Source organism: Panthera tigris, chromosome A1 (assembly GCF_018350195.1).
Source record: "Panthera tigris isolate Pti1 chromosome A1, P.tigris_Pti1_mat1.1, whole genome shotgun sequence".
Taxonomy (NCBI): Eukaryota; Metazoa; Chordata; class Mammalia; order Carnivora; family Felidae; genus Panthera; species Panthera tigris.
Genome location: NC_056660.1, coordinates 141,668,740 through 141,695,814, shown reverse-complemented (window position 1 = coordinate 141,695,814; position 27,075 = coordinate 141,668,740). Strand labels below are relative to the sequence as shown.

The window sequence follows — 27,075 nt, the reverse complement described above, 5'->3', positions numbered from 1 at the left end:
ACTTCTCTCATAAAACGTGTGCCACACACACAAGCTAAAAAGCTAAGCAGAACCCCTAAAAGCAGAGTATACCTTCCTGTACTGTTCCCTAAGGATGAAAGGATTAGAACAGCAATTCTCCAGGCTCCTAGCTGGAACAGTCAGTAGAACATGTGATTCTTGATCTCAGGGTCTTGAGCTGGGGCCCCACTTTGGGTGTGGAGCCTAGTTTAAAAAGAAAAAAAAAAAAGAACAGCAATTCTCAAGCTTTTGATATCAAGACCTCTTTTTTGTTGAGGATCACCAGGAATTTTTTATTTTGCTGGTTATAGTAATTGATTTACCAAATTAGGAATGACAATTGAGAAATAAAAGATTTAATTCATTTTTAAGTAACTTTTTTTGTGTGAAAACTATTCCCCCTCACCCCAAATAATGAAAAGATCAGCATTACTTTGTATTTTCGAAAACCTGTTTCCTATGTGGCTTAAATGAAGATAGCTGCATTCTCTGCTTCTGCATTCAAACTACCTCCAATACCACATCATGTAGCTTCTGAAAAACTCCATTGTATACTTGCAAAATAATAACATGATGAAATAATTTTAACACTATCGATGCTCTGAGAGGATGTTGCCCTCCCTCCCTTCTCCCCTCCAGAGATAAGAAGCTTACACTGTTTGAGTCCAGGACTTGCTGGGGGAGAAGTTCTAGTGAAAATACCAGGCCCTCAATTTAAAACCTTAGAGGATTAATCTCTAGGACCAGGGGAAAATCAGAGATAGAAATTACACGTAACTGCAACTCAGCATTCAATCTGCTCAGCCTTTGACTTCTACTCTGTCAAGTAAAATAAAAGGTGGAATTTCTCTGAAACTGAACATCATCAGAAGCCTCCACAATTCTTTATTCACCATGTCCAGATCCAATTAAGTCTCACTTAAATATGCAAATAGGTAGCACCATCTGACTGAAAACCAAGGGAAAAAAAAATAGACACTACCAATAGACCCCACGAAGTGATCTAGATACTGAAGTGTGCACACAAACACACCAAGAGAATTTCACCAGGAGAAAAACTATTAATTTTATTATTATTTAAAAGATTCAAGTGTACACAGTAAACTTGAAAGAAACTAAGAATACATGAGTTTATACTCCAACAAATTAAATAACACAGAATAAATAAATTCCTAGAAACATACAACCTACCAAATCTGAATCATGAAGAAAGAGAAAATCTGATAAAGAGGTTGAATTAGGAATCAAAAACCTCCCAACAAACAAAAGTCTAGGACCACATGGCTTCACTGGTGAATTCTAACAAACATTTGAAGAAGAATTAATACCAATCCTTCTCAAACTCTTCCCAAAACATGGAACAGAAGGAAATACTTTGAAACTCATTTTATAAGGCCAAGATTACCCTGATACCCAAGTACAGGTACATTACAATAAATACACTATAATACAAGTACACTACAAGAAAATTATAGACTAATATCCCTGATGAACACAGGGGCAAAAATCCTTAATAAAAAACAGCACACTAAATTCAACTATACATTTAAAGGATCATACACCATGATCAAATGAGATTTATTCCAGGGATGCAAAGGATGGTCTGACATCCACATATCAAAGTGATATATCAGAGGAGTTGATGGCAGAACAGCATGGAGACCCTGACCTTGTCTTGTCCCTGAAACACAACTAGATCAGCACAAAACCATCTTGAACACCTAGGAAATGATCTGAGGATAAATGCAACAATCTGCATAACCTGAGCTACAGAACTTGGCAGGGACACGGTGTGGAGAGGTGAACTGGAGGAGAGAAAAGCCGAGGAAGGTAGGGAGCCATTTTTGTGGAGAGAGGATAGAGAGAGAAAGGGGGAGAATAAGACGCATTGGGATCATGCAAGAAAAGCACTCCCGCTGAAAGTAGCTGGAGAGAAAGAAAGAGTGAAAACACTCATAAGGGACTGATCAAAGAAAATGTGGTTCTTGGTCAAAAACATTGACAGGGACAAAGGAGAGGGTTTCAGTGCCATCAGGATCCTATAAACAGTGGAGCACAGCATCTGAAGGTTCAGAGCTCAGTGCCTGGCGGTGCTCTGGTGAAGAAGTAGGGCAAATCCCCAGGAGCAGGTAGTGGTCTGAGAGGTCTGTGTGCCACACAGGAAGAGGTGTTTCCCCTGCTTGGAGTGCATCTGGTAGTGGCCATACACCCTCCCTGCAGACAAATGTCCCATCAGACCCCAGAGAGTATCACATTTGCTGGTATTGGGGCAAAAAAACCTCAGAGTGTGGGGGTGCCTGGGTGGCTCAGTCAGTTGAGCGTCTGACTTCGGCTCAGGTCATGATCTCACAGTTCACGGGTTCGAGCCCCATGTCGGGCTCTGTGCTGACTGCTTGCTCAGAGCCTGGAGCCTGCTTCAGATTCTGTGTCTCCTCTCTCTGCCCCTCCCCTGCTCACGCTTTGTCTCACTCTGTTTCTCAAAAATAAATAAATGTAAAAAAAAAATTTTTTTTAAAAAACCTCAGAGTGTGGCAAAACCCAGTGCCCACTGTGTGGTGTTGCACCATAATCTCTGATCCTCTGCAACTCTCCTCGCCCAATGTAAAATCACAGGAATGGTTCCTGGGGCAAGCTGGCACCCACCCAACTCTCTCTCTCCCCCAGAGAGTTGGTGTGGGTCCAAGCCACAAGAGTCTCTGAAGTGTGGAGTTTTGAAACACAACCTATGTGAGATAAAACTCTGGAGGGAGGTGCCACCTGGCAGGCGCACAACTTGGACAAGGACAAGGTAGAGAGAGGCAGGGAGAGGACAGAGACCTAAAACAAAAAAAGGGTGCCTGATCAGGGGTCAGTGAGACTAGGGAGCTGGGGGAAGCCATTTCCACCTCTACTGTACACATGCATGTGTACATGCAGACCGATCCACCCAGGTAAGATAAGCAGCACCACCTCATGGAGAAGGGAGCTATTACACCAAGTCCTGCCCAAATGCACCCTCCAAGAATATCCCCCAGAAGACCAGCACAAATCCTGCTTAGTGTATGGGCTACAGAGTGCTTCTAAGTTCTAAGTTCTAGGGGAAACTGGATCTAACTTGATTCAGGTTTCATTCTGTTTGCTGGTTCACTTATTCATTTTCTTTGCTTCTGTTTTTGCTTAAATTGTTTTCTTTTTTCTTTCTTTTCTTTCTCTTTCTTGGATACAGAAAAAGCAAATTCTTTTTTAATTTTTTTTTAATTCTGAAAAAAATTTCATCTATTTTATTAAAATTTTTTTAATCTTTAAACTTTTTCTTTCCTTTCCCTTTTTTCTCATTCTATAAAGCTTCTTTCAACAATCAGACCAAAACAAACCTAAGATCTAGGTTCCTTTAATTTTTTAATTTTTTTAAAATTTTTTAATTTTTATCTTTTTATTTTATTAATTTTTCTTCCTCCAGATTGACGAATTCATCCCAAAAGAAAGAGCAATAAGAAATGACAGCCAAGGATGTAATCAACACAGATATAAGATATTTGAACTAGAATTTAAAACCACAATTATAAGAATACTAGGTGGGGTTGAAAAAGCATGTAAGACACTAGAGAATACCTTTCTGTGGAAATAAAAGAAGTAAAATCTAGTCAGGCTCAAGTTAAAAATAGTATCGCTGAGATACAATCTTGAATGTATGCCATAACAGCAAGGATGGACAATGCAGAGGAGCAAATCAACATAACAGAAAATAAAATTATGGAGAACAATGAAACAGAAAAAAAGAGGGAAACAAAGGCAAAAGATCATGACACAAGACTTGGAGAACTCAGTGACTTATTAAAAAGGAATCTGAATCACAGGAGTCCCAGAAGATGAAGAAAGAGAAAAAGGGCAGAAGGTTTATGTGAGCAAATTATAGCTGCAAACCTTCCTAACGTGGGGAAGGAGGCAGCCATCAAAATCTGAGAAACTTAGAGAACTCCCATTAGATTCAACAAAAACTGACCATCACCTAGTCAAATTCACAAAAAACACGGAAAGGAAGAATTATGAAAGCAAGAGAAAAAAAGACCTTAACTACAAGGTAAGTCAAATCAGGTTTGCAGGAGATCTATCCACAGAAACTTGGCAGGCCAGAAAGGAGTGGCAGGATATATTCAACATGCTGAATCACAAAAATATGCAGCCAAGAATTCTTTATCCAGCAAGGCTGTCATTCAAAATAGAAAGAGATAAATAAATAAATAAATAGCTTCCCAGACAAACAAAAACTAAAGGAGTTTGTGACCACTAAACCAGCCCTGCAAAAAATTTTAAGGGGGGACTCTTTGAGTGGAGAAAAGACAAAATAAAACAAAACAGACCAAAAGCAACAAAGACTAGAAAGGAACAGAGAGCATCACCAGAAACACCAACTCTACAGGCAACACAATGCCACTGAATATCTTTCAATTATCACTCTAAATGTAAATTAACTAAATGCCCCAAAAGAGAGAGATGGTACCAGAATGGTACCATTTAAAACAAACAAACAAACAAACAAACAAACAAACCAAGACTCAACTATATGCTGCCTACAAGGGTCTCATTTTAGACCTAAAGACACCTGCAGATTGAAACTAATGGGATGGAGAACCATCTATCATGCTAATGGACATCAAAAGAAAGCTGGAGTAGCCATATTTATATCAGACAAACTAGATTTTGAAATAAAAAGTGTAACAGCAGATAAAAGGCATTATATCACAATTAAGGGGTCTATCTATCAAGAAGATCTAACAACTGTAAATATATATGCCCCCAACTAGAAAGCACCCAAATGTATAAAACAATTAATCACAAATATAAAGAAGCTCATCGATAATAATATCATAATAGTAGGGGACTTCAACATCCCACTTACAACAATGGATAGATCATCTAAACAGAAAATCAACAAGGAAACAATGGCTTTGAATGATACACTGGACCAGATGGACTTAACAGATATATTCAAAACATTTCATCCTAAAGCAGAATACACATTCTTCTCTAGTGCACATGGGACATTCTCCAGAATAGATAACATACTGCATCACAAATCAGCCCTCAACAAGTACAAAAAGATCAAGATCATACCATGCATATTTTCAGACCATAATGCTATAAAACTTGAAATCAACCATAAGAAAACAATTGGAAAGACCATGAATACTTGGAGATTAAAGATCATCCTACTGGGGTGCCTGGGTCAGTCGGTTGGCTAAGCGTCCAATTTCAGCTCTGGTCATGATCTCATGGTTTTTGAGTTTGAGCCCTGCATCAGGCTCTCTGCTGTCAGCACAGAGCCCACATTGGATCTATCTCCCTCTCTCTGTGCCCCTCCCTAGCTCGTGCTTTCTGTCTCAAAGATAAATAAAAACAGTAACAAAAAAAAAAACTAAAAAACAACAACAACATCCGACTAAAGAACAAATGGGTTAACCAAGAAATTAAAGAGGAAATTCAAAAGTACATGGAAGCCAATAAAAATGAAAACACAACAGTCCAAAACCTCTGGGATGCATCAAAGGCAGTCATAAGAGGGAAGTATATAGCAATTCAGGCCTTTCTAAAGAATGAAGAAAGGCCTCATATGCACAACCTGACCTTACACCTAAAGAAGCTGGAAAGAGAACAACAAATAAAGCCCAAAACCACCAACGGAAGGGAAATAATAAAGATTAGAAAATAATGATACTGAAATTAAAAAAACAAAACAGATCAACGAAACCAGAAGCCTTGTTCTTTGAAAGAATTAACAAAATTGATAAAGCCCTAGCCAGACTGATCAAAAAGAAAAAGGACAGGACCCAAATACATAAAATAACAAATGAAAGAGGAGGGATCACAACCAACACTACAGAAATACAAACAATACTAAAAGAATATTGTGAACAATTATATGCCAACAAATTGGGCATCTGGGAAAAAATGGACAAATTCCTAGAAACATACAAACTACCAAAAACTAAAACAGGAAGAAATAGAAAATCTGAACAGACCCATAACCGGTAAAGAAATTGAATCAGTAATCAAATATCTCCCAACAAACAAGAATCCAGCTTCTTCTTTAGAAGCTGTTCCAAGAAAACAAAAATGGAAGGAAAACTTCCAAACTCATCCTATGAGGTCAGCATTACCTTGATTCCAAAACCAAAGACTCCAACAAAAAGGAGAACTACAGACCAATTTCCCTGATGAACATGGATGCAAAAATTTTCAACAAGATACTAGCAAACCAGATCCAACAATACATTAAAAGAATTATTCACCACCATCAAGTGGGATTTAGTCCTGGGATGAAGGGTTGGTTCAATATCTGCAAATCAATGTGATACATAACATTAATAAAAGAAAGGATAAGAACCACATGATCCTTTCTATAGATGCAGAAAAGCAAATGACCAAATACAGCAACCTTTCTTCACAAAAACCCTCAAGAAAGTAGGGATATAAGAAATATACCTCAAGATCATAAAGGCCATATATAAAAGACCCACAGCTAATATCATCCTCAATGGGGAAAAATGGACAGCTTTCCCCCTAAGGTCAGAAACCTGACAGGGATGTCCACTCTTACCACTGTTATTCAACATAGTACCGGAAGTCTTAGCCACAGAAATCAGACAACAAAAAGAAATAAAGGGCATCCAAATCAGGAAGGAGGAAGTCAAACTTTCACTCCTCACAGACGACCTGCTAAAAAAGACTCCACCAAAAAACTGTTAGAACTGATACATGAATTCAGCAAAGTCACAGGATATAAAATCAATGTATAGAAATGAGGTGCATTTCTATACACCAATAATCAAACAGAAAGAGAAATCAAGGAATTGATCCCATTTATAATTGCACTGAAAACCTTTTAAAATACCTAGGAATAAACCTAACAAAGACGTAAAAGATGTATACACTGAAAATGATAGAATGCTTATGAAAGAAATTGAAGAAGACAAAAAGAAATGCTCATGGATCGGAAGAACAAATATTGCTAAAATGTCGATACTACACAAAGCAACCTACCTATTCAATGCAATCCTGATCAATATAACACCAGCATTCTTCACAGAGCTAAAATAAACAATTCTAAAATTTGTATGGAACCATAAAAGACCATGAATTGCCAAAGTAATGTTGAGAAAGAAAACCAAAACTGGACACATCACAATTCCAGACTTCAAGCTGTATTACAAAGCTGTACTCATCAAGACAGCATGGTACTGGCACAAACACAGACACACAGATCAATGGAACAGAAGAGAGAACCCAGAAATGGACCCACAAACGTATGGCCAACTAATTTTTGACAAAGCAAGAAAGAATATCCAATGGAAAAATGACAGTCTCTTCAGCAAATGGTATGGGGAAAACTGAACAGCAACATGCAGAAGAATGAACCTGGACCACTTTCTTATACCACACAGAAAAATAAACTCAAAATGGATGAAAGGACTAAATGTAAGACAGGAAGCCATAAATATCCTAGACGAGAAACAAGTCAACAACCTTTTTGACCTCAGCCACAGCAACTTCTTACTTGACATGTCCCCAGAGGCAAGAGAAATAAAAGCAAAAATGAACTATTGAGACCTCACCAAGATAAAAAGCTTCTGTACAGTGAAGGAAACAATCAAAACTGAAAAGAAACCGACGGAATGGGAGAATATATTTGCAAATGACATGTCAGATAAAAGGTTAGTATCCAAAATCTATAAAGAACTTATCAAACTCAACACCCAAAAAACAAATAATCCAGTAAAGAAATGGGCAAAAGACAGGAATAGACACTTTTCCAAAGAAGACATCCAGATGGCTAATTGACACATGAAAAGATGCTCATCATTACTCATCATCAGGGAAATACAAGTCAAAACCACAGTAAGATACTACCTCACACCTGTCAGAATGGCTAGAATGAACAACTCAGGAAACAAAAGATATTGGTGAAGATGCAGAGAAAGAGCAACCCTTTTGCACTGCCGGTGGGAATGCAAACTGGTGCAGCCACTGTGGAAAACAGCATGGAGGTTCCTCAAAAAGTGAAAAATAGAACTACTCTCTGACCCAATGACTACACTACTAGGTACTTATCTAAAAGATATGAAAATACTGATTCAAAGGGGCACATGCACCCCGATGTTTAGAGCAGGACTATCAACAGTAGCCAAGTATGGCAAGAACCCAAATGTCCATCGACTGACGAATGCATTAAGATGTGGTGTGTATGTGTGTGTGTGTGTATATATATATATATTTGCAACAATGTGGAAGGAACTAGAGTGTATTACGCTAAGCGAAATAAGTCAGATAAAGACAAATACCGTATGATTTCATTCATACGTGGAATTTAAGAAAAAAACAGATAAACATAGGGAAGGGAAGCAAAAATAATATAAAAACAGAGAGAGAGACAAACCATAAAAGACTCTTAGAACAAACTGAAGGTTGCTAGACAGGTGTTGGGTGGGGGGATGAACTAAATGGGTGATGAGCACTAAGGAGGGCACTTGTTGGGATGAGCACTGGGTGCTATATGTAAGTAATGAATCACTAAATTCTATTCCTGAAAAAAAAAAGGAAAATAAAATAAAAATTGAAAAAAAATAAATATTAAAAACAAAGTGATATACCATGTTAACAAAATGAAAGATTAAAATCGTATGATCATCTTAACTGGTACAGAAAAAGTATTTCACAAAATTCAACATACATGTATGATTAAAAATTCTCAACAAAGTGGATGTAAAGTGAACATGCCTCAATATAATAAAGGTCACATATAACAAGCCCACAGCTAACATCATATTCAGTAGGGAAAAGCTGAAAGCCTTTCCTCTAAAATTAACAAGACAGGGATGCCTACCCTTGCTACTTTTCTTCAACACAGTATTAGAAGTTCTAGTCAAAGAAGTTAAGCAAGAGAAAGAAATCAGAGGCACCCAAAATGGAAGAAATAAATCTATCACCATTTGCAGATTACATCATTTGATATATAGAACACCCTACAGACTCAACTGAAAAACTGTTCAAATAAATTCAGTCAAGTTATAGGATATAAAATCAGTATATAAAAATCTGTGTTTCCATACACTAATAACAAACTATCAGAAAGAGAAATTAAGAAAAATCAGAGAAATTAAGAAAATCTTATTTAAAATTGCATCAAAAAGGTAAGATACCTAGGAATAAATTTAACCTAGAAAGTGAAAGACCCTCACACTGAAAACTTTAAGAGATTGATTAAAGAAACTGACACCACCACAAATAAATGGAAAGATACACCATGCTTGTACACTGGAAAAATTAATAACGTCAAAATGTCCACACTCTTCAAAGCAATCGACAGATTCCACAAAATCCCCATCAATATTGTGGCATTTTTCACAAAAATAGAACAATCCTAAAATTTGTACTGAACCATAAAAGACTATGAATCACCACAGCAATCTTGAGAAAGAAGGACCAAGCTGCATCACAATTCCTAATTACAAAGCTATACTAATCCAGAGTACAGCAGTGACCTACAAACACAGAGATTAATGGAACAAAATAGCCCAGAAACAAACCCAAATACATATATGTATTAACGTAAGTTAACGTACCACACAAAGGAGCCAAATACAAACAATGGCGTATAACAGGGTTCAATAAATGGTGTCGGAAAAACTGGACAGCCACATGCAAAAGAATAAAATGAGACCACTATTTTACACCATACACAAAAATGAACTGAAAACTGATTTAAGACTTAAATGAATCACTTGAAACCATAAAACTCATAGAAGAAAACATAGGTGGTAAGCCCCTTGACACCATTCCTGGTGATGCTTTTTTGGATTTTACACTAAAAGCAAAAATAACAAAAGAAAAATTCAACAAGTGGAACTACATCAAATACAAAGCTTCTGCATAGTGAAGGAAACCTAATGGAAGGGAGAAAATATTTGGAAATAATTTATATCGTAAAATATTAATATCCAAAATATAAAAAGAACTGATACAATTCAATAGCAAAAGAAAAATCCAATTAAGAAAAATGAGCATAAGATCTGAATAGACATTTTTCCACAGAAGACACACAGATAGTTAACAGGTAGATGAGAAGGTGCTCAACATCACTAATCATCAGAGAAATGCAAATCAAAGCCAAAATCATTTACCACCTCTAACCTGTTAAAAAGGCTATTATCAAAAAGATAAGAAATAAGTGTTGACAAGGATATACAGCTGTGCACTGCTGGTGGGAATGTGTACTGATGCAACCACCATGGAAAACAACATGGAGATTCCTCAACAAATTAAAAATAGAACTACTGTACAATCTAGCAAATCCATTTCGAGGCAGTTATCAAAAGATAACACAGTCATTATCTCAAAGAAACACATGTAATCCTATGTTCATCGCAGCACTATTCACAACAGCCAAGGAATGGAAACCACCTAAATGTCCATCAATGGAAGAATGGTTTATATACAATGGAACAGTACTCAGCCTTAGAAGGAAATCCTGTCATTTATGACTGTATGCATTATGGAGAACATTATGCTAAGTGAAATAAGCCAGACAGAGAATGATAAATAATGAACGATATCACACGTGGAATCAGAAAAAAAAAAGTTGAACTCATAGAAACACAGTACAATGGTGGTTGCCAGGGGACGAGGGAAATGGGCAGATGTTGATTAAAAGGTACAAACTTTCAGCTATAAAATCAGTAAGATCTGAGGATCTAATGTAGAATATAATGACTGTAGTTGATAATACTATACTGTATAATTGAAATTTGCTGGGAGAGTAGATCTTAGGAGTTCTCATCAAAAAGAAAGGGGCGGGCAGGGGCGCCTGGGTGGCTCAGTCAGTTAAGTGTCCGACTTCAGGTCAGGTCATGATGTCACGATTTGTGAGTTTGAGCCCCGTGTCAGGCTCTGTGCTGACAGCTCAGAGCATGGAGCCAGCTTCGGATTCTGTGTCTCCCTCGCTCTCTACTCATTCCCCACTCATGCTCTCTCTCCCTCTCTCTCAAAAATAGACGTTTGGGAAAAAAAAAAAAAAAAAGGTAAATATGTGAGGTGATGGACATGTTCATCCAATTGTGGGAATTGTCTCACAACATATATGACTATCACAACATCACACTGTACATTTTAAATGTATTATAATTTTGTCAATTATACCTCAATAAAGTGGAAATGAACATGTTTTGAATTACACAAAAAAAAAAGATCTGAGGGAATTCATCGCCAGTAGACTTATATATAAACAAATGAACCACAGAGAAAAAATATAAATTAAAAAAAATAGAACTTATTGGGGTGCCTGAGTGGCTCAGTTGGTTAAGCATCCAATTCTTGATTTCAGCTCAGATCATGATCTCATGTTTGTGAGATTGAGCCCCTTGTGGGGCTTCATGATGGTCACTGAGCCTGCTTAAGATTCTCTCTATCCCTCTCACTAAGACCCTCCCTTGCTCACACCCATGTGCTCTTTCTCCCCCCCCCCAAAAAAAAGAATTTATTAATCTAAAAGGCAAATAAAGAAAAAGGTATGTAACAAATATGTTTTATATAGTAAGTAATACATAAAAATAGATGGCAGATATAAATCAGTCATAAAACAAAAAACTCCTAATTAAAAGACTAGATTGTCATACTTTCTACACACATCTTAGTGTCAATTATTATTTCCTTTAGCTCAGACTAGGGCACCAGAGGACAATGAACTAAAAGCAATGAAAGATGATTTATAACAAATAACAGTTTTACAGATCAAAAGTAAATCATAAAGTCAAAACACAAAAGTAAAACATTAATTCCAGCCACCATTTGTTGACAACCTATAAATCTAATATTTTGCAAGTATTACTTCTAATCATCTTATCAACTCTGCAAATATCATCCCGTGTTTACATTCCATAAACTGAGGTACTAAGATTTTACTGCATTTTCCTCGGAGCTCACAACTTTTAACTGGAGACGCCAGGATCCTCACCCTTCTCAGTCTGTTTCCAGTAATTTTTTCAACAAAACACTGCCTCATTAATAATGATCTAATATTTTAAAGTATTTACATAATGCTTAGTCATTTGTGGAAGCCTAAAATTAAAAACAAAGTTACAATCTTTTTAAAATATGTAAATGATAATTCTAGATTTAATTCTGATAGCTAATAAACTTAACTTTTAAAAGCAAATATACTTGAGACTTCTCTGTACTGTCCTTCAGATTCAGGCAGAAGGATAACCTTATGGAAGGACTAAGTCCTATAAGCATTATCAGTAAAACTAGCTTCTTGGTGGAAAACTAAGATAAGTCATACAGAATAATATTTTATACAGTTTGAAAACCATCTTTTTCATGAACATTCTAATCCAATGGTGCCAATAAAAGCAGGGTTGTTGGTTTTTTTCCCCCAGTTTCAGACAAAAATATTTATTAAAAACTTAAATCCTCGAAAAGGTAATCCAAGAAGACTAACTTGAAATTACTTGATCTTATATACTGAGATCTATCATAAGGTATGCCACCAGTATTAAATTCCTTTAGAATTCAAGTATTTGGGGGGGGGGGGTATTGAATATTATCCAATTTTTATATATAAATTTTGCTAGCCAAAGTTTCAGAAAAGCCTACTTTTAAATCATTTATATTATACATTTCTAGGGGCAAGTAGCATGTCTTCTTTATTATCTTCAGCTTAGTATATGGGCAATGTTCAAGGGATGATTTATTTAACTTTAGGATATTTCATGACTGTAAAGCAGTTGGAAAATGTTATGTATTTTAATATAAATAGCTCTCTGAAAGAATCCAGTGAATTCAATAATGAGCCTGAAAATGAAATATTGAAACAGAAGCTCAGATGACACTGGAAAACCAACTTCTCAAGCATAATAACCAATTAAATGATGACTCTTGCTAAGTAGAGTCTACCTTTATCACATTTTAAAATTATATGTAATTATCAGTATAATTTATTATATGTGATTACTGGATATAATCACTTAAATGTAGATTTAAATTTTCCATTGGGCTTTAAGAGTATTATCAAATACTTTAATTCAACCTAAAGGCATTTTATAATTCAGTTAAAACAATTATATTTTTCTTCTCAGAGTTACTATACTCAGCCATTGTATTATTAAACAAATTACAACAAATTCTTGATAACAAACTGAATTGTTAACCTTTATAAAGAAATTTCTTGAGATACTGAATTATTTACTTTTACTCTGTGAGTCAACAGGGAAGCAAAAGAGATAAACCACAAATGGCAATTAAAAATCCAACTCCAACTGAGTAAGGGACAACATTTCTCTTGCATTCTAGATATAAAGACTTCCTGATATGTCCTCTAGTTATTTTTAGCACTCCACCACAAAGCTAACAGTTACTCTCAATACTTAGAGTTACCATCGTCTACATGAAAAAAATCAATTCACTGCACAACTTAAAAATAAATCTGGTCACATTCTCAAACCTAATGCCCCCTAACTTGTATGTCTGTAATGACTGGTTTATTCTAAAATCAGTCCCTGACATATTTTTCATACTGCTATTCTTTTCTTCACTTCTAGAGAAACCTAAAGGAATAAAATTCAGTAGATATTTAAATAATTTTATGGCAGAAGAGGCAAAAATATCATTAGCCAGTGAAGAGTAAAACTTGAAAACCTTTAAAAAGCACATTAGCTTCACTTTAGAGTCTGATTAATGAAAACTAAAAGCTTTCAATAACATCTTCTTTTGAAAAACATGTGAGCTTGGCCTAAAAAGTATTAGTTACCCATTTTCTATAGACCTACATAATATGCTCAGATGCTTGTTTTCATTTCTTAATCAGTCTTGAAACAAAATATGAAACACTTGCATATTGACTCTGCCCTTTCTCAAAGGCAATAATCCCTGTCAAAACTGATCTCAAAGCATTTATGTGAAAAGTAAAGTCTATTTAAAGCCATATATTTAATATCAGTAATCATATCTAATGTATCTGGGTTTGAGATTTTCACATTTAAAGGAAAGATCTGTCAGAAACTGCAGGAAAGACTTTGGCTCAGAAACACTTGGCAATCTGGATGAAAGAAATGCCAAAGTTACATACTGAGAAGGTATCCTAATGATTCAAAATACTTTAATTTCAACTTTCCGTATTAAGTATTATTCCTCTCAGTTCTGCTCTGAACATAAAACCTAGATAATTAACATATGTGGAATAAACTCTAAAGGACTGAGATGCAGCTAAGAACTTAACCTACAGATTAGTAATGACAGAAGTAAAAATGTTCCACAAACCATTTTTACTTCAACTAGCAAAGAAAGCAAAGAAAAGGAACCAAATGACTTCAAGTAATAAAAGGCAGAAAGCTAACTTCTAGTAGTTTGCTTTGGCTACATTAATCATAGAAGGTTTAAAATCCAAAGTCATTAGTCTCACATCACTTTTAAAGTCTCAAAGACAATTCCATTCCTACCCACCAGCATCATTACAAATACCTTAGTAATGTGATGGAAGTAGGCTGGCAGAAGCCAAAGCCAGATGTCAAAAAATTAAAAAACCTTGTGAGCCAGGCTTAGGTAACAAGGAAGAGAGCAACAGTAACACTCTTCCTATATCATGGAAAGAGTAAACAGTTTCTTTTTTTTTTCCCTCCCCAACCGACATCCAGAGGGGTCACCTCTCCCCATTTAACCAAGCTCCCATATTCCAACTTATCCAAAGATTCTTTCCTCCTTTTTCTCCTTCCATCTATTTTCTTCCTTTCATACCATTTTTAACCATTTTAGTTTTCTGTTAAATAATCCCCTTTCTCTCCAAATTCGCTCATCTTCTCCCTTTTCCTTCTGGGTTGTTTTTTCACCCCCATCTGTTTACATATCTGTGTTTCTAATTCCATGCAGAAGGAATACACACTCCGGTTAATCAAAGAAAGTCTATGTTAAAATGGAAAACAAAAAACAAAAAACAACTGAATGTGGCCCCCCAATTTCTCCAGTATAACATCTGCACAATACCATACATATTTCCTAATAACTGCACAATACATACATATTTCCTAATAATGCCAACCCTCATTCTTGAGTGCTGAAAAAGGTTCATTACTTACAAACAAGTTTACTCAAAAATAAGTTGATAAATGATTGAGTATATGGACTCATACAGAACGTTTATCTAAATTAGCACTTCCCAGTGTTTATTTCTTAAAGCAATAGTTCAACAAGGTGTTCCACAAAAAATAATAATAATAATGGTTTCATAGTCAAATCACAAACCACACTAGGCTCTTAAAAGAATCTAAGAAATCCAAAATGAATAAATTTTATTTTCCAGTTTTTCCAAACTTAAGCTAATGAGTCCCTTTTTCAGCAACACCTATGAACACCTCATAGAACAAGCATTTTGGAAACGTTAATCCTAACCATTAATTAAAATATATCATGCAAAATATTATACTTAATCTTATAATCTTAATTGTTTTCAAATGTGGCTGCCTTTTGAAAAGCTGAAATGAATTTACACAGAAAAAATAATTACCTTGTTAGGTAAAATTTCACTTACTTGGTGAAAGTGACTTACTTTAAATATCCCATGTATACTGACCTTACACAGGTTCATTTAAGAATCAGACTGTAAATCACCCCTTGTGGTTTTAACCACAAGAGCAAAATCTTCCTTAAAGTCACATGTATCAAATGGAATAGAATACTCTACAAATGTTGAGATATAAGACTACTCTTATTTATCCTGCATTTATTTTTATGATTGATCTTTTTCTCAAGTGGGAGAAATGAATGGTATTTTGTGATTTACAAAACCTAATGACTACAGAGGCATGTTATATATGGACTTATCTGAATGTATGTTATACAATAAAAATTTTAATGAAAACGTGTCAATTTGCCTTCTCAAAATATGTAAGGTTAATTACAAACTATTTACTTCACAAGTTTTAAAGAGTATATTTTAAAATACACACATTTTACCTGAAAGCTCCGTAAAGTGGTCTGTACCAACAGACAAATGAACAAGGAGTAAAAAGCAAGAACCACAGGATACTCAATCCAAAATCAACCCCTCTTGTAGGATCAACACAAAACCAAGCCAAGCATCCGAAGATATTTAGAAACAGTGTTACAGCGTGGACTGTGGAATCAAAAAACAAAATAGAAAAATGTTTACATTCCATTTATTAATTAATTCAACAAAAATTGTAAATGAAAAAATTCTTCCAAGAGCAAATTGTATTCTACCCCATGTTTCCATTTAGTATTTTTCAAAACATTGCTGTTTCCTACACTTTTGATTTGCAAACAGTATACACAGGATAAAAAGTCCTAAAAATTCTTTTGTCCCTCTCCTAATGGGCCATTACAAGAGAAGCAGTGCCTTATGGGATTCTTTCTTGAGAAGGAACCATGTGCTGTGTCTGCTGATTCAAGGCCTTTTCAGGAAAAGAACCAGGTCTTGGGAGGAAAAAGATCCTACTACACTAAGAATTACATTTTTACACAGTGGGGCTGCAGACTCCTCCCAGAGTAGACAAAAGAATGAAAACTTGACAAGTGCCCTGTGCAATCTCGTTATAAAATTTTCAAGCAATAAAATTCATTAGAATCACTGAATTGAAAACACTAATACAGTAGTAATATCAGGGACTATATAGTCGATTTCTAAGGATTATTCATCTTCATAGAATTATCCATTTTTCCAAGTGCTGGGGTAAAAATGATGTTTTGGTAGAGGATTTAAAAAAATTTTTAAAGGTATACCATAATGCATTTCAGCTGCTGTGGCAGACCTTTCTTTTACTCAACACAGTTAATGGAAAACTCTTCATATATGTTGTTAAAAATTACATTTCCTGACAGACCTAAACTAAAGAGTGTGAGTATCATGTAACTATGCTTTGATCCTAAAGAACTACATTTACCCGTTATAATTAGTAACTTTTTAAAAGGATTTAAAAAATTTATTCACAGGCTGCATTAAAGGAAATAATTTTTTTTCAAAAGTTAAAATAATGTTCAGTGTAAACTACCAATACAACAAAAATATGCCAACACACTACTACTTGAATTAAAAATAAATGAGGGGTGGCTGAATAGCTCAGTTAAGCATCTGACTCTTGATCGTGGCTCAGGTCATGATCTCACAGTTTGTGAGCTGGAGCCCTGTGCCTCACTCTCTCTGCACACTGAACCCTGTGGAACCTTCTTGGGATTCTCCCTCTCTCCTTCTCTCTCTGCCCCTCCTCCACTCGAGTTCTGACTCTCTCAAAATAAACAAACACTAAAAAATAAATAAATAAGCTAGTAAATCTAAATATGAAAATCTCAACTTACAATAAAAACTTCAAAATCTTTTAAATGTTTTTTTTAAACATATTAATAAAACAAGATAAAAACACACATCCTGGTATGCCTCTGAATTTGCCTTAACTAGATAAATACACAAACTCTACAGTAAGAGGGCTAGCAGAAAAGTAAAGACACCTGGGTTATAGAGATAAACTAATGAGCTAATCAACCTCTGTTTCCATTTCTCATCTGAAGATAAATAGGAGCTCTTCCACATTTCTAATTCCATTATAGGGGCGCTTGGATGGCTTAGTCAGTTAAGCGTCCAACTCTTGATTTCTGCTCAGGTCATGATCTCATGGGTTCAAGAGATCCAGCCCTGCTTTGAGCTCTGCACTAAAAGAACAGAGCCTCCTTGGGATTCTCTTATCCTCTCTCTCTGGCCCTCCTCCACACACACATGAGCACTGCTCGTTGGTTTACTCTCTCTCAAAATTAAACATTTAAAAAATGTTTTTTAAACATTAAATAAATAAGTAAATAAATAAAAATTAAATTCCAGGGACACCTGGTTGGCTCGGTCATTTAAGTGTTCCACTCTTGATATCGGCTCAGGTCATGATCTCACGGTTCATGGGATCAAGCTCCACGTTGGGCTCTGCGCTGAATGTGAAGCCTAGTTGGGATGCTCTCTCTCCCTCTTTCTGTCTCTCCCTTGCTCACACTCTCTCTCTCAAAATAAATAAAGAAAAAAAAGCCTCCACTCTGCTCTATTACACAGAGAAAACTATTCAAAATTAACTTTATTGCCATTAGGATTTCTAACTCAGAAAAGCTAGCTTACTTATAAATTTACTCAAGACCTTTTGGTTCAAAATAAAAGCCGTTCTGTCAATGGCTTAAAAGCAGATTTTAAAATACCATGAAATGGAAAATTATTATTTTTTAACACTAAAGAGCATCCAACTGCCTAAGAAAAGTTTGAAATATTCACAACACTTTAATTTAAATTTCAATCTTAAGAGAAATAATTTTTAAAGTTTTATCTCCTAATTCACTTAAAGAAAGAAACAATATGGATATGTGTATTTAAAGTTCATAAAAATTCTTCCAAATATAGATCAAATATAATTTAATTTTTGGCAATCTATTAAAATTTTTTTCTGAATGTTTCATAGTAACCAAAAACCATGATAAATAAATCACTTATTTGTATCCCAAAATAAAGTAAAATGTTCAGGCCTACTTACTAAACAATCAGTCCACTTATACAGTGATCACGAAAATATATAGAAAGGCAAGGCAATGTGAAATACATGATTCTATATTCCTAATTTCAATCCCATTCCAATCCACTTGGTGAATTCCAGGTGTACATGTAACATTTAAAGAAACTTTTCGGGCATTTTCTTTACATGATTTCCAAGTTGAATGACTCTACTTCATACATTATTTCCATATGCTTTATTCAGCACTCAAATCTGCTACTGGTGGACCTAAATTTACAACTATCACTACAATATATATATTTTTAATTTTTTTAATGTTTATTTTTGAGAGAGAGAGAGAGAGAGAGCGAGCGAGCATGACAGGGGAGGGGCAGAGAGAGAGGGAGACAGAGAATGTGAAGCAGGCTCCAGGCCCTAACCTGGAGGGTTAGCACAGACCCTGACATGGGGCTCAAACTCATGAATTGGGAGTTCACGACCTGAGCTGAAGTCAGACACTAAACCACCTGAGCCACCCAGGTGCCCCAACAATACACTTCTTGATAAGCTCTGCATTACAACATAGACACCTAACAATAAACAGCTTTTAAACAGGATAATTATCTTCACTAACTGAACTTTAAAAGGCTTGATGAGGCACCTGGGTGGCTCAGCTGGTTCAGCGTCTGATTCTTGGTTTTGGCTCAGCTCATGATCTCTTGGTTTCATGAGTTCAAGCCCCACATCAGGCTCTGTGCTGATAAGCATAGAGCCTGCTTGGGATTCTGTCTCCCTCTCTCTCTGTCCTCCCCCGCTCACACCATCTTTGTCTCTCTCAAAAATAAATAAATTTAAAAAAAAAATGAAGGACTTGTTTTCCTTTTAATTCAAGAATATACTCAAAAAGGTTAAGATTCATTTCATGTGATCATTCTAATTGCTTCAATACCTTTATAGAGTAAAATTATTTGTTTCAAGAAAAGAACCTTTCAAAGTATATCTTCATCTTATTTGGGTTTAAAATGTGAATTACGTCTTCATTTTGGTACTCTGTAGGTGGCATAACATTGAATTCTATATTCTAGACTCTAGAATCAAGCTATCCAACTGCCACCCTAATTTCTGTGTAATCTTGAACAAGTTACTCAAATTCTCCAAGCTTTGGTTTCCTTATCCATAAAACTTGATAATACAGTACCCGTTTCACAGTATAGTTAGGAGTTAATAACATCATGTATACAAAGGGATTTGCAGTGTTCCTGGCACAAATAAATCCTCAATAAATGTTCTCTTTCATTATAATTACTACTACAGTGTGAAAGCACTAGTCAACTCTGAAATCATTAACAGGTTGACACTACTTGAAAATAGCTTATTAAAAAAGTATCACCATTCTATGAAATCTAAAAAGATTACTGAGCTGGTACTAGATGTTTCCAGATGCTTCTTCATATGAGTCCTCTTTAAATAAAGTTAAGAGATCTGTCAACTCAACAGGATTAAGAGATACTGTATTACTTCTAAAAACCTCAGAAAGTGATAAATTTATAAAACAAAACACGCCTAACTCTAAACATCTAGCACTTTAGTTAGCCACTCAGTTAAAATTAATCACCTTTCCCATTCAATCTCTATTTACCAAATTCCTTGCAGAATGTTCTTCCAACCCCCACCTCTCCCATCCAAACTATGTTTTTCCACTAAGTCAAAGAACCTATACCTAAAAATGCTAGGCCAATGTCTGCCCATTAAAAACTAATTATTAAATAAATGCATATATTATATATTGAATAAATAAAATACATGATCTGTTTACACATACACATACAAAACCAAAACCTTTAGTATCAAAAAATGTATATAACACTATGGACACTGGGGATTTAGCAAAAGATACTACAACAACAACGAAATCTCAAAGAGAAACTAAGAGTTAAGAAGGTAGTATCCGTAAGAAACCGCTACTCACAGTCTAAAGCAACTTCACCTATGTGAAGAATGCTCCTAAAGATTTTGAGGAAAATGGTCTCGTTTATTTAGGGCAGGGGGAAAAAAGCTCCCTAATAACATACTAACACATAAATTTCCTCCATCAAGAATGTACACTACAAATTATCCATTAACCCAACAGTTAGGCAGCTGAAAGTTCATGACAGCTATACCTGTCCTACTAACATAATAATATTAAATGGGGCTTAGACTAACGTTTGGAATAAAAGTGAAACAGATTAAGTGGGAATTCTGTGTACACAGAACAAATTGTTAACAGCTTGACATTTTGAGTATTCCATAAGTTGTAGTTATACTCAAAGCAATGCAAGCATCACAGCCTAAAACCTATGTCCTAATGTTCTATTCAGTAAAACATCCTACATTAACTAGGTACTTCCAATAATAAAAGTGCTTATAACCACCTAAAAATAAAAAGTAAACTGTGCTCAAAGCCCTAAGAAAAATTCTAATATTCTAATACTTTAAGGCCCTTTTAAAAATAGTCCTAACGCTTCAACAGAATTTTTAAATGGCCTTCATTTGTATAAAAATAGTATACATAATTTTCTAAAAAAAAAAAATATTATCTATATAGTATTTTGCACCTATTCCTTTTACCTCAAGAAATACTATATATGTGACAGAGAAGTCCTTTCCTCAAAAGAATGCCGGTTCTCCTTAGCTTGGAATGTCACATAAAGTGCAATTTTGAGGTATCTAAGTGTGTTCCACTCTGAAAATTAAGAGCTATAGAAAAAGACCTGTTTGTAATAATATCCTTAATATACAAATTCCAAAAAAGGTGGTTTTTGACAATAAAACATGAACTCTGTTGAACAAGTATATAATTATTGTATACTCACACATCCATAAGTAGTACATAATCTTTACTGTCTTCTGGAATTCTACAGGAATGTCTACAGAAAAATCCTGATAAAAACAAGGTCCCACAGGAAAATTGCCAGGAAGAGGTGGCCAATTATTTTTTCTGCCTGCAAATTAAAAATAAAATTTACATTAGGACAAATATGTGTGACTCTTTCGTTTCATAATAAAGAAAATTATCTGTTCTTTTAATAAATGTTTTACAAATCTAATACTACATCTCTACAATCCTCTATTCATACAACTTTGAAAGCCAAGCTTTGCATTTTTAAAAATTTCCCCAGAGTAGGGGCACCTGGCTGGCTCAGTCAGTAGAGCACATGACTCTTGATCTAGGGTTGTGGGTTCAAGTCCAGCATTAGGTGTAGAGATCACTTAAAAATAAAATCTTCTTAAAAAAAAAAAAAGTTCACAAAGTACCACTTTAGAAAACATTAGATGGTAAAATATTTTTCCAGTGTCATATAGCGTTTTGCAGGAACCATTTATGTACAGTTGACACAAGAAACAAAAAGAGCACCAAGACATACACTGTGACTCTACCCTAAAAACAGACTTATTTCAAAATCCTAAGAGTCTGGCTCTCATGTGAAGTCCATGCAGTTTTTAAAGATCTACAATTTCCTCCTCAGCACCTTAAGTCTTTGAATATAATTCCTAGCCCATGTGGAGAAGGAAGACCAGCTTCTGAATCTTTTGAGTTTTCTACTATTTTTTTTTTTGAGTTCTCTACTATTAACTCCATGAAGAAACACAAGATTCACTACTGCTAAAGAATCAAATCTAGAAATCTCAAAGTCTGAAAAAGTAACATTCAAAACATACATGTAAGAAAACCACGGAACTAGGAGAAAACATGAAACAGTCAAGAAAAGGAAGCTCAGGAATTATATAGCACCTTCAAAAACCTAGAGGAAAAACAAATTCAAGCTATGAGGAGGGAAAATATGTCTATATAAAGAAATGAAATTGAAAATAGGGCTCGGGAAGTGGTGGGAGGAATAAAAAAAAACAAAATTAAAGCAAGAAGTCAAAACATTAACAACGGAAGGTAAAAATAGCACCTAAAGGCCACTTCTCATTTTAGATATTATATGCCATAATTTGTGAACATTAGATTTTATACACTTTATATAGACTAAGAAAATTTTACAGTGGAAAAAAAGAATGACCTATGTCTTATTCTTCCCAACTTGTCTGCACTGTTGCTAATTTTTTTCCAATTTTGTATACATTTCTCATACAAGTCTCATACTATTTGAGAGCAGCAGTGAATAGTAATAGAAGAACTAGGATCCAAAAACATAAGTGCCTAGTCACTTACTGGCTAGGGGGTCTTGGGCACCTTAAACTTCTAAAGACTTTCCACATCTATAAAATCTTATGTTTCTTCATGAATTTCAGAGTAGAAATAACAATAGAATATCAATTATACCATCCTTCAGGGAATAACAATGATAATTAAACAAGTTAATAGATGGTAAGTACATGTATAGCACACTGCCAAGTCTAACTTTTAATTTCCCACTCTTTTTGACTATCTTTACTAAAATAGCTCTCATAGAAATAACTTGTATTAGTCAATACCAAGGACAAAGGACAGATTTTATTACAGGTATTTCAGATACACTGATCTCAAATAAACCTTTAGTTTCTCATTTTATAGATATTGTCTCTAATGTTGCCATCAACAAAATGGCCAGCGATGAATGTGTCCTCACAAGGTCCTAGACTTACAATTTTTTTTTGATATTCCAAGACCACTATATTTTTAGTTTTTATTTAAATTTGTGAGTTAACATACAGTGTAGTATTAGTTTGGGGTGTACAATTAGGTGGTTTAACACTTCCAAACAACACCCAGTGCTGATCACAAGTGCACTCCTTAATCCCCACCACATACCCAACCCATCCCCTCCTCTACCTCCTCTCTGGTAATCATCAGTTTGTTCTCCACAGTTGAGCCTGTTCCTTGGTTTTCCTCTCGTTTTTTACCCCTATGATTATTGATTTTGTTTCTTAAATTCCACATATGAGTGAAAGCTTACACTATTTGTCTTTCCTCACTTAGGGTTACACATTCTAAGATAAGGAAGAGATAGTTCAGTATATTGTTGTTGACCTAGCCCTGTTATTCTATCACTATCCTAGACATAATACCAATGATCTGTCTAGCTCTTCAACCCTTCTTAGTCAGACACTGCTATCTTTCCCTAAGATATTCCCTTGAAGTGGCTTTTGATACTCACAGTCTAGATTTCACAGCAAATGATCAATTCATCACTTACTTCCTTGGCATCATCGAGAACCCCAATGCTTCCCAGGGTCACGGCAGACATTTAAAAAAAAATTTTTTTAACATCTATTTATTTTTGAGAGACAGAGCGTGAGCAGGGAGGGGCAGACAAAGAAGGAGACAGAGAATCCGAAGCAGGCTCCAGGCTCTGAGCTGTCAGCACAAAGCCCAACGTGGGGCTCAAACCCACAAATCACAAGATCATGACCTGAGCCAAAGACCAACACTTAACCAACTGAGCTCCACACCAAACATTTTTTAACACGATTTAACAGATAAGTTATACTTGTGAGGACTGGGGCAGATAATTCGAAACTGGACTGACTAAACAAGAAGTTAAGAGTCAAATTTAGGGCACACTTCCAGGTACTTACAAAACTTCAACAGACTCAGAATCAGGCTCCTGGCTAAAACCCAAAATTATCATATTCACATTCACCTTCTGTGTTATAAGTACAGAATCAGGCTCCTGGCTAAAACCCAAAATTATCATATTCACATTCACCTTCTGTGTTATAAGGCTAACAGTGTTTTAACCAAAAGACTATGTAAATCAGCCAATATCAGAAAGCTACAAAGCAACAAGTAGGAAATCTGCTTTCTGATCTTGCTACAACAGGAAAATAGGGCATGGCTTTATCCACAAACCAAAGGACTTAGAGCTAGCACAAGCATTATTTAAAGTGTTTAAGTTATTTTCATTTCAAACTTCTTTGGATACTACCATGTTGACTGAGATTTTGCATTTCGCGTTCTCGACGATCTAATTCTGCTGCTTTTCTTTCTAGTTCTTCTTGGCGCTTAAGAAGTTCAGCTTGGGCCAAGGCATGTTCCTTAAAAAATAGTAATAATAAAAATCAACACATGAATAGGTTTTCAGAGTTGTAACACTGCTATGCTATCTACTATCTCTCCCTCTACAATCTTAGAAAATTTTAAGTTTATTTATTATTTTTTTTAGTAATATCTACACCCAACATTGGGCTTAAAATCACAATCCCAAGATCAAGAGTACAACTGTACAATGCTAGAAACTTAATTCAAATGCTCTTCCAAAATACAGTAATTCGCTCAAGGTTATAGTTTCAGAAAATATTATGGAGATACTTGGCTCATTTTGGGTCTTTTGGTTATGAAAACCATCAGTGAGAATGTGGGACACATTAGGACAGGACAAAATTCTCTCAATAAGATCAGTCAGAGTCCTAAGGTAATTGGGAAAATAAAATTAAGGTGACCTCTGTGCCTAAATGAAAATAAAGAACAAAGGGAACTAGAAAAAAAATGGAAAAAATGACAACTGAATTGCCTCTTAAGAATTGCTTAAATGGTACATACGGTTTCCAATGCAAGAATATGTATAACATCTTCTATTTTAAAAGACAATGAGATGAAAGAAGGATATGATTAAGAAAGTCTGGTTTGTAACTCCATCTGCTTTTATGTAAAATGAGGTATCCTATTCGTCTCCTTTATTCTCATATTTTTGCCACCTGCTGCTTCTAATCACTGTCCTTTGCTTAGCCATGGTAACTCTCTTCCAACATTATACCTCCAATTATAGTATCATTATACTATACTATACAACATTATACTTCCAATTATAGTATCATCGGTACTATAAGAGTACTAGGCATTAAAAAACGAAACCAAAGGCAATAAAACTTTCCCTAAACAAACTGTACACCAAGAAGATCTATGAATTCAGTAACTGGTAATAACAGAATAAAGCAAATGTTACTAGCTCACCCATATTGAAAAGAAAGTTAAAATTAAATAAGGCAACATATAAAGAATTCTTTTGCTCTGAAGATGTTACTGACACTTTAATTTCCAATACAAATTTACACTGTAACATGAACTAACCTTTGCAATCTGTGTATAGGCTGGATGTTCCTCTGTTGGTTTCATTATTGCTGGTTGTGTACTAGGTACATTAGGCATTTTCACAGTGCCTGGTGGAGGCTAGGAACGTTAAGAAAAGGACAAATTATGTAAGACAGGTATTCAACTTTAACATCTTTCAAAAGGCCTAACACCAACAAAACTCGAAATGCCAAGAACTCCTCTCTTCCTCCTCTAGTGTATGGTAAAGTACTACTTAAGCTCTCCATCTCCCATTTTCTCAAATTCACTCATTCCTCAAATCTTCAACCTGACTGCTACCTTTACCACTAAACCACACTCTCCCCTCCGGAATACCACATGTAAAAACACAAAACAAAACAAAAAAACTTTTAAGTATTTTTTAGTAAAATACAGGTAGCACTAAACTGAATAATTTACACCAAGGGTAATTGTTAACTCTTTCAACCAAAGAAAGCTATTTGCCAGGGCCCTAAAAAGTAAATAGGAGAGGTTGGCTGGGAAGATGGCAGAGTAAGGGGACCCAAAGTTTGGATCCTCCCACAGATACAACCAGATCACACTATCAGTAGAAACAACCCAGGAAACAACCCAAGGACTGGCAGAACAAACTCCACAACTAAAGGCAGGGAAGAGGCCACATCTAAGAAGGTATAAAGCGTGAAGACACAGCCTGGGAGCAAAAGGGATGGCAGCCAGCCACAGTGGAGAAGGAGCCAGTGGCGCAGAGAAGAGCAGAAAACAGACTTTCACACTAGGGAGGCTGCCAACAGGGAGGACAAATCTCCATATTTGCCTTTGAAATTTCATTAGTTCTTAAAACCAACAGGACTTAAAACCTAGAATTTAAAAACTCGGCATGCTGGGCTCTAGGCATTAGGAGACAGAGTCCCTGCCCTAAGAAAGACGGCACGAAAAACAGCCATGCAGATGCAGTGCAGAACCAGCAATTTGAAAAATGCCAGGGGCAGACAAGATATAGTGATTTGCTCATCTCAGAACATGGCCTGGAGAGACAAGGATCACGGGGAGACCCCTCCAGGAACAAAGGAGCTAGCAGGTGCCATTTTCCTCCCCTGTCCCCCAGCATACACAACGGCCATCTGTGGAAACCAGCACTGTGTAGATTCATGCTACCTAACTTGCTTATGCCAAGCCCCGCCACGTATGCTTCAGCAGATCAGCGTTTCCTAGTCATGCTCCTGAGTGCTGGTGCTACAAGACCCCTCTCCCACAGGCATGGTGCAAACTCTGCCAATAACACATGTTCTAATCCACCTGTTGTGCAGGACCTCATTTCCAGCAGGCAGTGTAATTTCACAACAAGACCACTGCACACCTTGCTACTCATAAGAAGTAAAGACAGCATCAACAAACAACTGGACTGAAGGAAAAAGAAACCAAAATTCAACAGCAGAGCACAAACAAAACACAGAGCAAACAAGCCCTGAAGCACCAGGCCCTGGAAAACAGGGGACACTGTACTACAGGGCACTACAGGACCTCTTTTTCATAAGGTTGTTATCGCTAAGAGCA

General features: G+C 35.7%; 1 protein-coding gene across 2 annotated transcripts in view; it reads right to left on the bottom strand.

Moving 5' to 3' along the window:
* Positions 1-27,075, bottom strand: part of SCAMP1 (secretory carrier membrane protein 1) — a 126,615-nt gene that overhangs the window by 48,615 nt on the left and 50,925 nt on the right. For both annotated transcript variants that reach the window (XM_007079815.2, XM_042989042.1), the window contains exons 3-6: positions 25,540-25,638; positions 24,398-24,506; positions 21,356-21,484; positions 15,979-16,138 (exon numbers count right to left, since the gene is read on the bottom strand). In XM_007079815.2, the coding sequence (XP_007079877.1) occupies positions 15,979-16,138; positions 21,356-21,484; positions 24,398-24,506; positions 25,540-25,638 (497 nt within the window). The remainder of the gene's footprint in view (positions 1-15,978; positions 16,139-21,355; positions 21,485-24,397; positions 24,507-25,539; positions 25,639-27,075) is intronic.